The sequence below is a fragment of the Belonocnema kinseyi genome, chromosome 8 (assembly GCF_010883055.1).
Source record: "Belonocnema kinseyi isolate 2016_QV_RU_SX_M_011 chromosome 8, B_treatae_v1, whole genome shotgun sequence".
Classification (NCBI taxonomy): domain Eukaryota; kingdom Metazoa; phylum Arthropoda; class Insecta; order Hymenoptera; family Cynipidae; genus Belonocnema; species Belonocnema kinseyi.
Genome location: NC_046664.1, coordinates 70,140,915 through 70,157,816, shown reverse-complemented (window position 1 = coordinate 70,157,816; position 16,902 = coordinate 70,140,915). Strand labels below are relative to the sequence as shown.

General features: G+C 25.0%; 1 protein-coding gene across 2 annotated transcripts in view; it reads left to right on the top strand.

Moving 5' to 3' along the window:
* The window catches only part of LOC117178000 (centrosomal protein of 104 kDa), a 55,957-nt gene that overhangs the window by 15,050 nt on the left and 24,005 nt on the right, over positions 1-16,902 (top strand). For both annotated transcript variants that reach the window (XM_033369164.1, XM_033369167.1), the window contains exons 6-9: positions 4,351-4,558; positions 8,647-8,794; positions 8,890-9,016; positions 12,627-12,853. In XM_033369164.1, coding sequence (XP_033225055.1) covers positions 4,351-4,558; positions 8,647-8,794; positions 8,890-9,016; positions 12,627-12,853 — 710 coding nt within the window. The remainder of the gene's footprint in view (positions 1-4,350; positions 4,559-8,646; positions 8,795-8,889; positions 9,017-12,626; positions 12,854-16,902) is intronic.

The following is a 16,902-nucleotide window of genomic DNA, read 5'->3' as shown; positions in this document are numbered from 1 at the left end:
CTCGATATTTTATTTACAAAAAAAGTTCTCAGGTTCAAAAAAACATTCAGTGAACTGAAAAACTGTGGTCGGTAATATAGGTATTTAGCTGTGTCACATGCCTTTAAAAATATTTAAATATCTTGATTTTCTTTGCAAACTTTTAGAATAACTTAAGGGCATGCGACACAGTGGGATTCCTACATTTTTGGTAAATGAAATATCGAACTCCAAATTTGAGGAGAGCATAAGAAGACATTATTCTACGTTTATGTACTGCATTTGAATCGGAATTTAAAAAAAAAATTATTTCTGAAATTTTTTGCCAAATTTCGATTCAAATGCAGTACATAAACGTAGGATAATGTCTTCTAATGCTCTCCTGAAATTTTGAGTTCGATATTTGATTTACAAAAAAAGTTCTATGGTTCAAAAAAAATTTTTGTTCAATAGAAAAAAGAGGTTGGTAATGTAGGAATTCCACTGTGTCGCATGCTCTTAAAGGATTTAAAATCCTTCGTAATTTTTTTAATTTCTCCATATTCCTTGAAAATTTTTAAATTCGTATGAATTATTTGAAGTAAAATTTAATTTATTCCTTAAATTGCTTTAAAAAATCGTGAAAACTCCTTTATATTGGTAAAATCTCCGAAAAATCTTTGGAATTGGACACAATATTTAAAAATTACTTAAAATCTTTAAAATCATTTGCAATTTTTGTAATTTCTTCATGCCCCTTGAATTTGTTAAAATCCGTAGAGATCCCCTGAAATAAAATTTCATTTATTCCCTGAAGTTCTCTAAAAATTCTTTAAACCTCCCTGAAATTGATAAAATCCCATAAAATATTTAGAATTCTTTACAATATTTTTAGAACGATTTGAAATCTTTAAAATCGTTCGTAATTTTGTTGTTCCTTCATATTCCTTAAAATTGTTAACAACCGTAGAAATCCCTTGAAATAAAATGATAATTATTCACTAAAGTTCTCTAGAAATTCGTGAAAATTCCTCGAAATCGTAATTATTTAATAAAATAAGTACAAATCATTTGAGATTAATTCAAAATAAATTCAATTAAACATATTTATTAAGGCTTGATCAAAAAATGCATTCAATCTTATGAAATGCCGTGAAATACTTTGAGATTTCCTGAGATCTTTGTAATCACTAGGAGTCTGCTAAAATGGCACTTAATTTAGAAATTTCTCTAACAGTCCCTCCAAATTTTTGGAAACCCCAGAAAATTCTTTTAAATCCCGTATTATTTTTGAAAACTCTTAAAATCATTTGAAATCCCTTGAATAAAAATTAAATTCAACTTATTCGTTCATTATCTCTAAAAAGCCGTTTAAATTCCTGAAAATCTTTCAATGATCTTAAGAGCCTTTAAAATCGATTAGAAACCCTTGAATTTTATTTTATTTTCAAAAATTCTCAAGATATCCCTTAAAATCTTTGGAAATCCTACAAAATTCTTTGAACTTTTATTAATTTCTTGAAATTCTTTGGAATCACTTAGAATATTTTGAAATCTTTCCTTAAGAAATTGCACAAATCAATTCAGATAAATTCCTTAAAAAAATTTCGAATCGCTAGACATTTTTGAAGTTTTTGGAGATTCGATCAAATCGTTTGGATCTTGTGAAATTAATTAAAATACATTAAAGCTTTTTCAATCTTTGAAATCGCTAAAAATCCCTTGAAATTTCATTTAATTTAATTTCCAAAATTCTTTTGAATCCTTACAATCTCTTGAATGTTTTGTTTTAATGGTAAAAATCAATCTGAATTAGTACAAATCATTTTCATTTTCTTGAATGGAAATTAATTTGCACTTATGCATTACATTTCTCGCTTTTAAACTTTTAAATCAATAGAAATCTTTGGAATCTTTTAAAATCTTTGGAATCGCTGGAAATCCCTTGTAATTTTATTTAATTTCTAAAATTCTCTCGAAATCCCTTAAAATCTTTGGAAATGCGCCACAATTCTTTAATATTTTTTAATCTTTTGAAATTGTTTTGAATCCTTAAAATCGCTTGAAAGCTTTGCTTTATTAGTAAAAATCAATGTGAATAAGTAAAAATAATTTTAAATCCCTTGAATACAAATTAATTTAAACTTATTTATTACATTTCTTTTTCTTAAACTTTAAAATCCATAGAAATCTTTGAAATCTCTTAAAATCTTCGAAATCGCTAGAAATCCCTTGCAATTTAATTTGATTTATTTTCTCAAATGCTCTCGAAATACCTTAAAAAGCTTTGAAATTGCTAAGATTCCTTTGCAATTTGATCTATTCTATAAAATTCTCTTTTATTATTATTAATTACAATTTTGAAAAGTCTAGAAAATTCTTTGCAAATTTGTTTAAACTCTTAAAATTATTTCTCATATCTTAAAATCTCTTTAAAATTGCCACTTAGAAATTGTAAAATCCCAATGAAATAAGCAAATAGGATTTAAAATCTCTTACATATAAATTAAATTCAACTTATTGAATCTCTTGGAATCTTTGAAATCATTTCTAATTTAATTTAATTTATTTTCGAAAATTCTCTCGAAATCCCTTAAATTCTTAAAAGCTTCGGAAATCCTACGAAATTCTTTGAGATTTTTTTTATCTTGTGGAATTCTTTTCAATCATTTCAAACCTGTTCAAATCTTTTCTTTGTAAATTATAAAAATCTATACAAAAAAGTAGAATCATTTTAAATCACTTAAATATAAATTAAATTGAACTTATTCATTAAAGTTCTCTCAAAAAACTTTCAACTCATTAAAAATCCTTGAAATTCTTGGGGACTCAATAGAATCCTTTAGATCTTGTGAAATTCATTAATAAATCTTAAAACCCCTTGACACCTTTTCAATCGTTAAGAATCTCTTGCAATTTAATTTAATTTAATTTCAAAAATTCTCTCGAAGCCCTTAAAATTATTGGAAATCCTATAAAATTCGTTGGCAATTATTTAATCTTTTGAAATTCTTTTAAAAAATTTGAATTCTTTGCTTTCCAAATTGTAAAAATCCATCCAAATATGCAAAAATCTTTTGAAATCCCTTGAATAGAAATTATATTAAATTATTTATTAAAATAATAAAAAGTTTCAAATCAATAGAAATCTCTTGAAAACGTTGGAATCGCTAGAAATCCATTGTAATTTAATTTAATTTATTTTCTAAAATTCTCTCAAAATCCCTTAAAATCTTTGGAAATCCTACGAAGCTCTTTGATTTTTTTTAATCTCTTGAAATTCTTCCGACTCCCTGAAAATACCTTGAAAATTTTCACTTCTAAAATGTAAAAATACATTCAAATAAGTAAAAATCGTTTTAAATCTTTTGAATATAAATTAAATTGCACTTATTTATAAAAATTCTATAAAAAAAAAACTTTCAAATCGATAGCAATTTTTGTAATCTCTTGGAATCCTTGAAGATCGAATAAAATCATTTAGATAGCGTGAAATACCTTCAAATACATTAAAAGCCCTAAAATGATTCAAATTTATTAGAATCCCTCGCAATTTAATTTGATTTGTTTTATAAAATGCTCTTCCGATTCCTTAAAATCTTTGGAAATTCTACAAAATTCTTTGAAATTCGTTCAATCTCTTGAAAATCTTTCGAATCCCTTAAAATTTCTGGAAATCGTTCCTTTAAAAATTATAAAACAAATACAAACTGAACAGAAATTGTAAAAATTATTTGAAATCTCTTAAATATAAATTAAATTGAACTATTTCAATACAATTTTCTTTAAAAAAAGGAGTTTGAAGTTCATAGAAATATTTTAAACCTGATTAAATCTTTTGAATCGCTAGGAATCCCTTGAAATTTAATTCATTTGCATTTATTTTGAAAATTTCTCCAGAAATTCTTTTAAATTAATGGAAATCCTACAAAATTCTTGGAAATCTCTTTAAAAAATTTGTATCTCTAGAAATTCTTCGGAATCCCTTACAATTCCTGGAAATTATTTGTAAATATTTTAAATCTTCTAAAGTCCCTTGAAATGTTTCAAACTCTCACGAAATTTCTCAAAATCCGTGGAAATATTTGAAAATCCAATGAAATTTCTTGAACTTCATTGAAATACATTGAAGTATTTAAAATCGTTTAACTCTTTTGAAATTCTGGAATTTATTTGTACCTTTCCTACTTTTTGCATAAATTCTTTCAATATTATTTTCTAATAAAAATGTTCTATAATGATTTTTCTAGAATTGTAAAAAAATTATAAGAAACTATAGACCTATACTGAATTTCTTATGATATTTATTCAAAAAGGTTTTTGGAAATATTAAAGAAATATATATTCATAACAATGGATAAAATAATTGTTTTTTCTTTTTGAATGAATTAGCCACTGGAAAAGAATAATATATCGTTAGCTGAAGGGAAGGAAGCAGTCGCGGTAGATATTTGTGGATCGAGTAATGTCACTACTTTAGATGAATTAAGTTCTGCACCCAGATTATCGATTCCGACTAATCGGGAAAGAACTATTTCACCAACTGGGCCTCCACATTCACAACCGATATCTCCCTTGCGTCAGAAATCTCAAAGTCCAGGTGATTTATTTTTCATTTTATCTAGTAAGTAAATTTGGCAATTAAGTGTTACTAATTACTCAGACTGACCAACAAAAATATTACAGGTCGTCGATGAATGCGACATATAATTTACTGAGTATTTTTCAATGCTGAACACGAATCTAATTTGATTTGTTGCTATCCGACGCACACTAATTTTTTAATTTTGTAAACTTGTGCTAAATTCTGTTCTTGGCATTAGCTGTTCCATTGCGAAGCACAATACTATCACTTCAATTTAATTCATTTCTAAAGTTCATACAGTTAAAACGTAAGACGATCAATCACATTATTACTTGTTTAGTAATTTTATACAGTTCTAAAGCATTAGATGATCAATCGCATTGCTACTTCTTTATAAATTGTATACAGTTCCAAAACGTAAGACAATCATTCTCATTGTCATATGTATCTGAATATCATATAGTTCTAAAACATAAGGCGATCAATCACATTTTCATTTGTTTATGAATGTCATGTGGTTAATCACATTGTTAATTTTTTATGAATTTTATACAGTTCTGAAACTTAAAATGATCACTCTCATTGTTATTAGTATTTGAATATCATATAGTTTTAAAACATAAGGCGATCAATCACACTGTTATTTGTTTCGGAATTTCATGCAGTTCTAAAACATAAGAGGCTGACTCATATTTTTATTTATTTATAAATTTTATGTAGTTCCAAAACATAAGACGACCACTCCCATATCATTCTTTGAATTCTGTGCAGTTGTGGAACATCAGACGATCAATCATATTGTTACTTGATTATGAATTTAATACTCTTCTAAGAAAATAAGGCGATCACTCACATTGATATCTGTTTCTAATTTCCATGCAGTTCTAAAACATAAGACGATCACTCACATTGTCATATGTTTCTAAATTTCACGCAGTTCCAAAACAGAAGACTACTCACATTTCATTCGTTTCTGAATTTCATACAGTTGTGAAACATAAGATGATCAAAAACATTGTTACTTGTTTCTGATATTCATGCAGCTCTTAAACATGAGACGATCACTCATATTTCATTCGTATCTGAATTTCTTGCAGTTGTGAAACAGAAAGCGATCATTCAGATTTTCATTTGTTTCTGCATTTCATGCAGTTCTTAAACATAAGACGATAATTCATATTTCATTTCTTTCTGAATTTTATACACTTGTGAAACATAAGGCGACCAATCACATTTTCATTTATTTTTAAAATTCATGCACTTCAGAAACATAAAACGATGACTCACATTTTTATTTGTTTCAGAATTTTATGCAATTCTAAAGAATAAGACGATCACTCGCATTTAATACATTTCTAAATTTCATACAGTTGGAACATGAGACGATCAATCACATTATTACTTGTTTCTGAAATGCATGCATCTCTAAAACATAAGAAGATTACTCATATTTCATTCGTATCTGAATTTCATGCAGTTGTGAAACATAAGACGTTCACTCACATTTCATTCGTTTCTGAATTTCATACAGTTGTGAAACATAAGATTATATTGTTACTTGTTTGTGAATTTTATACATTTCCAAAACATAAGAAGATCAGTCACATTGTGACTGATCGCCTTATGTTTTAGAACTTCATCAAATTCAGAAACAAATGAGAATGTGAGTGATCGTCTTATTATTTTTTAGATTTATATAAAATTCAGAAACAGATAAAAATCGGATTGATTGTCTTATGTTTCACAACTGTATGAAATTTTGAAACGAATAAAATGGGAGTGATCACCTTAGGTTTTAGAACTGCATAAAATTCAGAAAAAATACAAATGTGAGTCATCGTCTTATGTTTCAGAACTGCATGAAATTCAGGGAAAAAATAAAGTGTGATTGATCACCCTATGTTTTAGAACTATACGAATTTTAGATACATTCGAGTCGCGGTACTGCGAACATTTAGCGCAGGTCCACCCTCAATAGTGAGAACACAGGAGGGGACCCCACTCCTGCGACTATTTACTATGTTCGAATCTGTTTAGATGATACGTGTGTGAATCTGTGTGCACACATGTCAACTGTTTACCTTCTGAAAGCGTGTAGTGACGATTTGAATCGTTATTATTAAAATTTTTAAAATGAATTGAGCGAAAGAAACGTGGAAAGACATCACAAATTTAAAATCTTCCACCGTAAGTATCGAATGTATTTGATTATGAACTAAAATTAAAGTTACAGTGAATTGTACATTTAAAGATATCATCAAATGTAGAAATGAGTAGTGGGTGTAAGGGCTTATATCAACGTTCTCACTATTGGGGGAAAAACGTACTCAGTAGCGGGAGTTCGCAGTACTGAATTATATGGCAATGTGAGTGATCGTCTCACGTTTCAGAACTGTATGAAATTCATAAACAAGTAGCAATGTGATTGATCGTCTAATATTATAACTTACGAAATTCAGAATTGAATTAAATGTGAGTGATCGTCTAATGCTCCACTATTGAAAATCTGATGCCCCAAGAACAGCATTTAGCACAAGTTTTCGGAAATTAAAAGAAGGTTGCACATTTTTCAAGATATTTTAGAAGCGGATAATCCGAATTTTTATTTTTTGTAGATAATTATTCTTTAAAAAAAAACGAATCTACCTATAGTTTATGTCAAAAAGTATATATCCTAAATTACAGTGCATTGAAATTTGAGTAAATCTTTCGAATTTTGTTTTTTTTTTTTTGTTTTTTTTTTAGATAATACTTTAGAAACCGTTAAAGGCATCGCTCAAGTAAGACGATCTTTGTAAAATGCGTTAAGAACGCATCGATATGGCCTGCGATGAGAGCGGACAAATATATTTTACCCTTTAAAAAAACAGTTAAACATTTTTTAATAAAATTTTCAATTGCAAATATCTATTATACTACACCTAATAGCAAGAAACGAAAGTCAGATTCGTTTAATTTTTATAGCATAACCACATTAAAAAATTGAGAGGCATAGAGTTTGAAATTTTCAATATTTAGAACCTTATCAAGTTTAAAATAATTCCGTATTGAATGGCCAGTACTTAAATTAATTTTTCTTTAAATAAAAAACATTCTTTCAATCAATTTTTGTATTAAAATCTTTCAGAATTCTTAATTTTTTTTTAAATCTTCAAAAATTTTCATTTTTTTAAAAAATGTTTGAAAAAATTTTTAAGTGTAAATTATTTTTAAATCTTTTCAAGACTTCTAAATATCTCTTAAACTTACTTTTGTTTTTTACAACAATTTTCTAATATCGTAAAATTGAAAAATGTAGCTTTAAAATGTATATTTTTTTCGAAATTTTAGAAAATCATTGGAAGTTTTTTGAAATCTTTCTCACATTTCTCCTAAAGTTAATTTTTCAAAATAAAAAATGATCTGAACTTTTCTAAGAATCTTGATAACATTTTTTTATTATTTTGAAACCTTTCAAAATTCTTAAAAAGCTTTTTTTATCGAAATCTTCGTTTCCGATTTTTTTTCAAAACTTCTGAATAGCTTTTAAAATAATTCAATTTCTCTTCTTTCTTTGAAAGTGTGAAGAAAAAGTTAAGAAATTATAGTCTGATTACAGTGTGGTAAGAAAATTTTAAAACAGAATTATTTCCTAATATTAAAAAATCGTTTACAAATATTTTTTTTTCTTTCATCAATAATGTTCAGAAAAATACAGAAATAAATTTAATCTTGAACTAGAATTGTTTGTTTTTTAAAATACTTTTTCAGATTAATTTGGAAATTAAAATTTTAAAGCATTTGAGTATAAAAAAAGTTTTAACATGTATTTACATTTTTTTCTGTTTTAAATGATGTTCGAATTCATTTAATTTTCAAAATTTCGTGGTAGAAGTACTGTTTTTGTTAACGCTTCCCATTAAAAATTACTTTATTGTAAAATTCTTTTTTTTATATTTAAAAGTTAAGGGTTCATGATTGAACATTTTTCGATTTTGAACGGTAAATTTATTCTTTTGATCATAGAGAAAATGATCTAATTGAAATTATACGTATTTTGAAAGGTTTAATTGACAGGTTAAATAATATCTAAATTATATATATATATTTAAATAATTTTTTAGACGTAACCGATAGTCCAACAAATGGAGTAGTGGAAAGACAAAAGGATTATAAAGGTTCACTGCAAAGGAGAAAAATAAAGTCGGCAGGACCAGCTTTAAGATCAAGTTATGAGGCTTATGAAGAACGAACAATTCCAGCTTTGAGGCAGTGAGTATTGAAAGTAAATAAAAAGAAAGTGGTAATATGGAAAAAAATAATAATTTTAAAATATAATTAAAACGAAATTTTCCTGATCTTTTTAGTTCACATACCAACGAATTTACAAGAGAGTGTCATACAGAAAGCACAGATACGAAAATTCCATCCAAACTCAACGATAGGGAAAAGAAACAAGCAGCTTTGCCGATATCTGTCTTCGGAATGGACATGGTAATTATGCTTATAATTAGGGTGCCAAAAGACTTAATTTAAAAAATGTCCTGACTTTTCCCTGAGCAATTTTTCATTTTTACTGAATATTAATATTTACAGAAAATTTGCAATGCAAAAATACAAAATAAACACTTTGTTTAAGTAAACAGATCTATTAACAACCAAATAGATGAAATTTCCATTAAACAATACAAGTTTTCCAAAAAATAGTTAAAGACTTAATTAAATAATAAAATATGCAAGCCAAAAAGATATTTTTTTCGAATACTGTTGAATTTTTAACAAAAAAGTTACTTTTTAACCAAGAGAGTTAATTTTCAACAAGAAAGGATTACTTCTCTATCATCAAAGATAAATTTTAAGTCCAAAAGGATGAATTTTTAACAGCATGGGTACATTTTCGACAACAAATGATAAATAACGTAATAATTCTACTTTCAAAAAATAATTTGATTTTTAACAAAATAGTTGAATTTTCAACATAAAAAAAAATTTATTAAAAAAAGATTACTTTTTTACCATGCAAGATAAATTTTAAACAAAAGATTAAAGTTTTTAAGCTAAAAAGTCGAGTGTTTTAGAAAACAGTGTACTTTTAAATCAGAAAAGATGAATTTAAAAAAAAAGATCATTTTAAATCAATAAATACGAATTTTTAAAAAGATTCTTGAATTCTCAACCGAAAAGTAGAATTTTCAACAAACAAGAGTAATTTTTTACCTACAAAATATTACTATTTAACAAAGTATATTGCATTTTATACCAAATAATTGAATGTTCAACTAAAAAGTTAAATTTGTAACCAAAAAGTTGATTTTTGAACGAACAAGATTAATTTTCTACCCAAAAAGACAAATTAAAAAAAAAAAGAATTTTCAACAAAATTGTTAAATTTTCGACCAGTAAGATGAATTTTCGACCCAGAAGATTAATGTTCTATTAAAAAGAAGAATTTCCAAATTATCCAAAATACTGCGTAAAGTTTTACAAAACATGGAATAGTTCATTTTCAGACGAAAAAAAATGTAACAAAAAATAATTAAGTTTAAAAAAAAACGAATTATTTGCAAAAAAGTCGAATTTTAAACTGAAAAATATGATTTTTCAACTAAAAAGTGTAATTTCCCACCAAATAGTTAAATTTTTTATCAAGCAGTTGAATTTTCAAGCCAAACAGATGAATTTTCCACAAAACAGTAGAGTTTTTTTATATAAAAGTTGATTTAAACGAAGAGTTGAATTTTTAATTATAATCATAAATCCTTAATTAAAAAAATTGATTCTTCTACAAAAGAAGTAATTCTTAAAATCATTAAAATCTTCAGAAACCATATAAAATCGCTAAGAATCTTTTAAATTAACTTAAAATCTGATAACCTAAAATATTTCAATTCCTATACAATCTTTTGAAATACCTTGATTTTTCTGCTAAGCTTTTTGAAAATTATTTTTAATTTTCATTAAATGCCCTAAAATCTTTAAGATCCTTTGGAATCACTTCAAATTAATAAAATTTATTGAAAATAAACACAAAAATATTTAAAATGCTTTGAAATTTTTGGAAATCCCTTTAAACTTCGTGAAGATCTTAAAAATTCCTTGAAATTAAAAAATACTTTAAAATCTTGAAAATACTTTAAAATCCCTTCAAATTATTAAAATCTTAAAAATTCCTTGGAACTTTATCAAATATTCTAAAATCTTTGAAATTCTTAAAAATATTTGCAAATATCTTGAAATGTTTGAAAATCCGAAATCCTACGAAATCCCTTAACTCTTTAGATTAAATTTTTGAAATTAATTGAAATATACTTAATTATCTTAAAATTTTAATGATCCTATAAAATCGTTCCATATCTTACAAAATTCTAGTAAATTTTTTAAAGTCCCGTAACATTTTTAAATCTCTTAATATCGCTCAAATTCTTACAAATTCTGCAAAAATTTGTAAAGATTTTGAAAATCTCTTCGACTCTTTTAAAATACACTAAAATATTTTTAATTCTTTTAAATCCTTTTAATTATTGAAATTAATTAAGTATTCCTTGCAATGTTTTAAAATTCCGTAAAATGCTTCAACTCTTTCGAAATTTTTGAAATGTCCATGAACCTTTATAAAGCTTTTGAAAGTTCCTTGAAAATATTTGAAATCCTTTAAAATCCCTTGACACTTAAAAATGTTTAATTAAATAATTTAACATTTGAACAATTTTAGGAATTTTTCTGAATTTCCCAAAATATTTCAAATTGTTTGGAATTGTTTCAAATAGCTTGAAATCTTTTGAAATATCCTAAAATATTTTAAATCATTTAAAATTCCTTTAAATTACTGAAATAATTTACAAAATCGTTGAAAACTTTTAAATACTCTAAAATATTGCAAATCCTTTTAAATCTTCTAAAATGCCTTTAAAATTTTTAAAGCTCTTATAAATTCTTTTAAATTTTCAAAGATACCCTAAAATCTTTCATATCCTTTGAAATCCCTTAAATCTTTTATGAAGCTCTTGAAAATTTCTTGGTATTTTTTTTTAAATACTCTAAAATCTTTTGAACTACTGAAATCCCCTCAAGTTATTGAAATCTATTGGAAATTATCAGAAATCATTTAAAATACCCAATAAAATTGTTAACCATCTGAAATATTTGAAAATCCCTTGAATCTTTTTAAAGCTCTTGAAAATTTCTTGTAATTTTAAAAAATACCCTAAAGTCTTTAAAACCTTTGAAATCCCTTCAAATTATTGAAATCTGTTAAAAATTCCTTGGAATATTTTTAAATACCCTAAAATATTTTTAATCTTTTAAAATGCCACTAAATTACTGAAATGAATTGAAAATTCTTTTGAATCTTAAAATACCTGAAAATATTTTTCATCCTTTAAAATATTTTTAAACTGCTTGAAGCTCTTGAAAATTCCTTGTGATTTAAAAAAATACAAACAAATCTTTAAAATCTTTTGAAACCCCTTAAAATGATTAAAATATATTTAAAATCCCTTATAATCGTTTAACATGCCCTAAAATATTTACAATGCTTTGAAATATTTGGAAATAGTTTTTTCAAACTTTTTAAAGCTTTTGATAATTCCTGGGATATTTTGAAAATAACCTAAAATCTTTTGACCTCGCTTCACATTATTAAAATCTATTGAAAATTATCCGAAATCTTTTCAAATGCCAGAAAAGATTTAAAATCCATTGAATTTTTAAAAATACCCTAAAATCTTTGAAACTATTGAAGTCCCTTAAAATTATTGAAATCTGTCAAAAGTTCGTTGGAATATTTTAAAATACCCCCAAAATATTTCAAATATTTTAAAATCTTTTTCAATCCTTCGCATCCTTTTAAAAATTTCGTGAAATTTTTTTAAATATCTTTCAAAATCTTCAAATTTATTACAAGAAAAGTTAATAAACTGATCTTTTTATTATAAAAAAGTGATTTCAGAAACAAAATTGACTTAAAGTGCTTCTTACAGAAATTCCCTGACTTTTCCCATATTTTTTTCAAAATCCCTGGCTGTCCCTGAATAAAAAAATTCCCTGATTTTCAGGTTTTTCCCTGACCTGCAGCCACCCTAATGATTAAAAAATATTTTTGTAGGTTGAAAAGTTCTACTCCAAGCAATTTACTGATAAAGAAGAGGGCTTAATTTTGTTAAAACAAGAATTAAGAGCATTTGATCCTGACACTTCGAAACATTCTGCCAATAAAACGGCCAGGGCGGCGATTTTACTTTTGCATAGAGCACTCAGGGATAAAGTTTTTAGTGTCTACAGTCTAGCTGCGCAACTACTGAGGACATTCTTTTCAGAATTTGCTGCCAACAGGTAGGATTTAAATTCTTAGTGACAATTTTACTGATTAATTTCAATTTAAAAAATTGTAAATTTACTATAAATAGAAATTCGCTGATTCAGGGTTGCTACAAAAGCCAATTTAGAAATTTTCTGATTATTCCCTGACCACGTATTCACTTTCCCTGACTGCATACTTAAAATTCATGAATTTTCTACCAAATAGCTGAATTTTTAACTCAAAAAGATCAATTTTCAACCAATAAATAAGAATTTTCAACAAATTAGTTGAATCCACAACAAAAACAGACAAATTTTCAAACCAAAAGAGGAATTTTTAAACAAAAAAGATTTTTCAGCCAATAAAGAAAAAACGTCTGATCTAAATAGTTGAATTTTTTACCCAAAATAATTTTTCTTCCAGAACAGAATGATTTTTAACAGAATGCATTTTTTTTAACTAAAAAGATACATTTTTAACAAAAATTATAAAAGTTATAAATTTTAAATAATATAACTAATTTTCAACAAAATAAAATACATTTTTAACAAAATAATTCATTGTTTAACCAAACAGATGAATTTTCAATGAAGCAGATTAAATTTCTATGTAACAAAAATGTTGTCAACAAAAAGTGGAATAGTTAAATTTTTTGTTAAAGAAATGAACTTTTAACTAAAATTATGAATCTTCAAGAAAAAAAAATAATTTTTAACCAAATGGTTGAATTTTCAAACCAAAAGATTAATTATCTACCAAAAAAGCAAACAAATTTTCGTCATAATGCATGAATTTTCAACTAATGAGATCACATATCTACCAAAAAAGACGAATTTTCAACAAAAAAGTTGAATTTTTACCTAGAACAGACAAATATTCAACTTAAAATATAATAGTTAAATTATCAGTAAAAAATTTACTTTCAAGAATATGAAATAAATTTTCAATGCAATAGTTAATTGTTAAATTTTCAACCAAGCAGATGCATTTTAAACAAAGATTAAATTTCAGTCAAAAAATAAAAATTTTCGATAAGAAAAGGAATAGTTAAGTTTCCAGTTGAAAAAATTAATTTTTAATTAAAACAAACAATTAATTTTCAGCTAAAGAATGAAATTTTCAACCAGAAAAGATCAATTTTCAACAAAGTACTTGATTTCCCAACCAAATAGTAGAACTTTTTAACCAAAAAAAAATTAATTTTCAGCCGAAAATACTAATCTTTTACAAAACAGTTGAATTGTAAACAAAAAGGAGGAATTAAAAAAAAATTTTGGTTTTTCAACAAAATATTTGTATTTTAAACTAAAAAAGATTTTAATTTGTAATAAAAGATTTTTCAGTTAAGAATGAAAAAAATGTGAAACCAATTGTTGTTATTTCAAGTTTGAAAGATGATTTATCATTAAAAAAATGTAATACTTGATATTTTAACAAAAAATTCGAATTTTCAATACATAAAAGTTCTTTCAAAAAAGAAATTAAAATATCAACCAAGTAATAAAATTGTCAACCATAAAAGTGAATTCTCATGAAAAAATGTAGCTGTTAATATTTCAACTAAAACATATTTTAATTTTAAGTAAAAAATCATTTAATTCTAGCAAAAAATACAAATTTTCAACAAAACAGTTGACTTTTATACCAAAAAGATTTTCCCGCCAAAAAACGAAAAAAATTTCTACCAAATTGTGGAATTTTCAAGCCAAACAGATGCATTCTCATTGGAAAAAATAGCGGTCGATATTTACTAACAAAATTTTTATTTCTTAATAAAAATAGTTAAATTCATCCAAAGAGATGAATTTTCAACAAAATAGTTGATTTTTCATTTTAAATATATTTTCTTTTAAGAAAAAGTTTTTTCACCCAACTGTCGAATTTTTAACCGAAAATACGTCAAGCAGATAGTTCCATTTTCAGCCGCAGAGAGAAATTTTTAAACTAAAATGGTGCATAATCAACAACAAAATTAATTTTCATGCAAAAAATTCGAATTTTCTACCAAACTGTTGAATTTTAATTAAAAAGTATGAATTTTTAACAAATTTGATGATTTTGCAATAGAATAATAAGATTGTCAACCATGAAAGACGAATTCTCTTCAAAAAGTGTAATAGTTGACATATTAACCAAAATAGGCATTAATTTTAAATTTAGAAAAATAGTTTAATTCATATAATTGAGACCAATTTTCAACAAAATAATTGATTTTCGAAACAAAAAATATACTTTTCAGTCATGTAAAGAAATTTCACCAAATTGTTGAATTTTTAAACCAAAAAGACATCAACCCAATTGTTACATTGTGAACCAAGGAGAAAAAAATTAATTTGCAAGATATTTTATCAAAAATGTTGATTTTTCAATACAAAATTAAATTTTCGAACAATTAATAAAATTGTCAACCAGGAGAATTAAATTCTCATTGAAAAATGTAGTTGGTATTTCAAACAAAAAAATTTTATTTTAGTTCAAAAATAATTTAATTCAGGAGAAAAAATACAAATTTTGAACAAAACAGTTAACTTTTTAACCAAAAAAGATTTTACGGGCAAGAAACAAAAAAATGTCAATCAATTTATGGAATTTTAAAGCGAAAAAGATAAATTCTTATTGAAAAAAATAGGAATGGATAATTTAACCAAAAAGTATTTTAATTTTGAATATAAAATAGTTAAATTCATCCAAAGAGATAAATTTTCAAAAAAATAGTTACAATTTAGCCAAAGAGATAATTTTTTTTAAATTATGAATATTTAACAACAAAAAAAGAATTTTCAAGCTAAAAATACAATTTTTCAACAAAACAGATGAATTTTAATTAAAAAGCATGAATTTTTAACAAAATTGATGATTTTTTAATAGAATAATAAGATTATTAAACATGAAAGATGACTTCTCTTCAAAAAATCTAATATTTGACATGTTAACCAAAATAGACTTTAATTTTAAATGAAAAATAGTTTAATTGATTTAATTAAAACGAATTTTCAAGAAAATAGTTGATACTATCAACAACAAAAATACGATTTTAAATCATATTGGTTGATTTTTAAGTCAAATGACGAATTTTCTAAAAAAAAAAAGCTACATTTTAAACCCTAAAATATGAATTGTCAACAAAAAAATTATTTTCAAACCAAATAGTTGAATTTCATACCGAAATTGTTGAATTATCAGCCCAAAAAGACGAATTTTGAACAAGTTTCAAATTTTGCTGACGTTCTGAAGTTCCCTGAACTGTAGCAACCCTTTAATCCTTTATCTTTTGAAAGTGCCTTTTTCAAGAAATTTGGCTTGTTTCTGTTTGTTTTTCCGGGAAAACGCTGTTCCTACATAATTTTATTCTACACAAAATATATTGTGCACAAGTATACTTATTATATTTTTCCTATACAAAACTTTTTCTAAACGAAATATTTCCTACACATAATTTAATACTGTTATAGTTTTCCTACACAAAACTTTTTCTACACAAAATTTAATATTGTTAAATAGTTTTATTTATTTCCCACACAAAATATTACATATACAGAATTTAATACTGTTATTCTTTTCCTACATGAAACTTTTTCTACACAACATTTTTCCTACACAACATTTTTTCTACTTAGAAGATCGTAAAAACTCTAAAAGTAGACTTAGTTAGTACTTTTTTGTTTAACATTATTAAAGAATGTTATGTAGAATATATTTTGTGCAGGAAGAATATTACACATAATATTTTTTGTATATTGTTTAGAGACTATCTTGATAATAGAATATTATTATTTAATTCTGTGTAGAATATATATTCTTTGCAGAAAATATTTTGTGTCAGAAAAAATAAGAGTATTGAACAATATAAAATTATCTGTAGGAAATTTTCTGTGTAGACAAAATTTTGTGTAGAAAAAGTTTCGTGTAGGAAAAATATAACAGTATTAAATTCTGTGTAGGAAATATTTTGTGTAGAAAATATTTTGTGTAGGAAAAATTTTGTGCAGAAAAAATTTGTTGTAGAAAAAATATAACAGTATTAAATTATGTGTAGGAAATATTTTGTGTAGAAAAAGTTATGTGCTGGAAAAATATGATC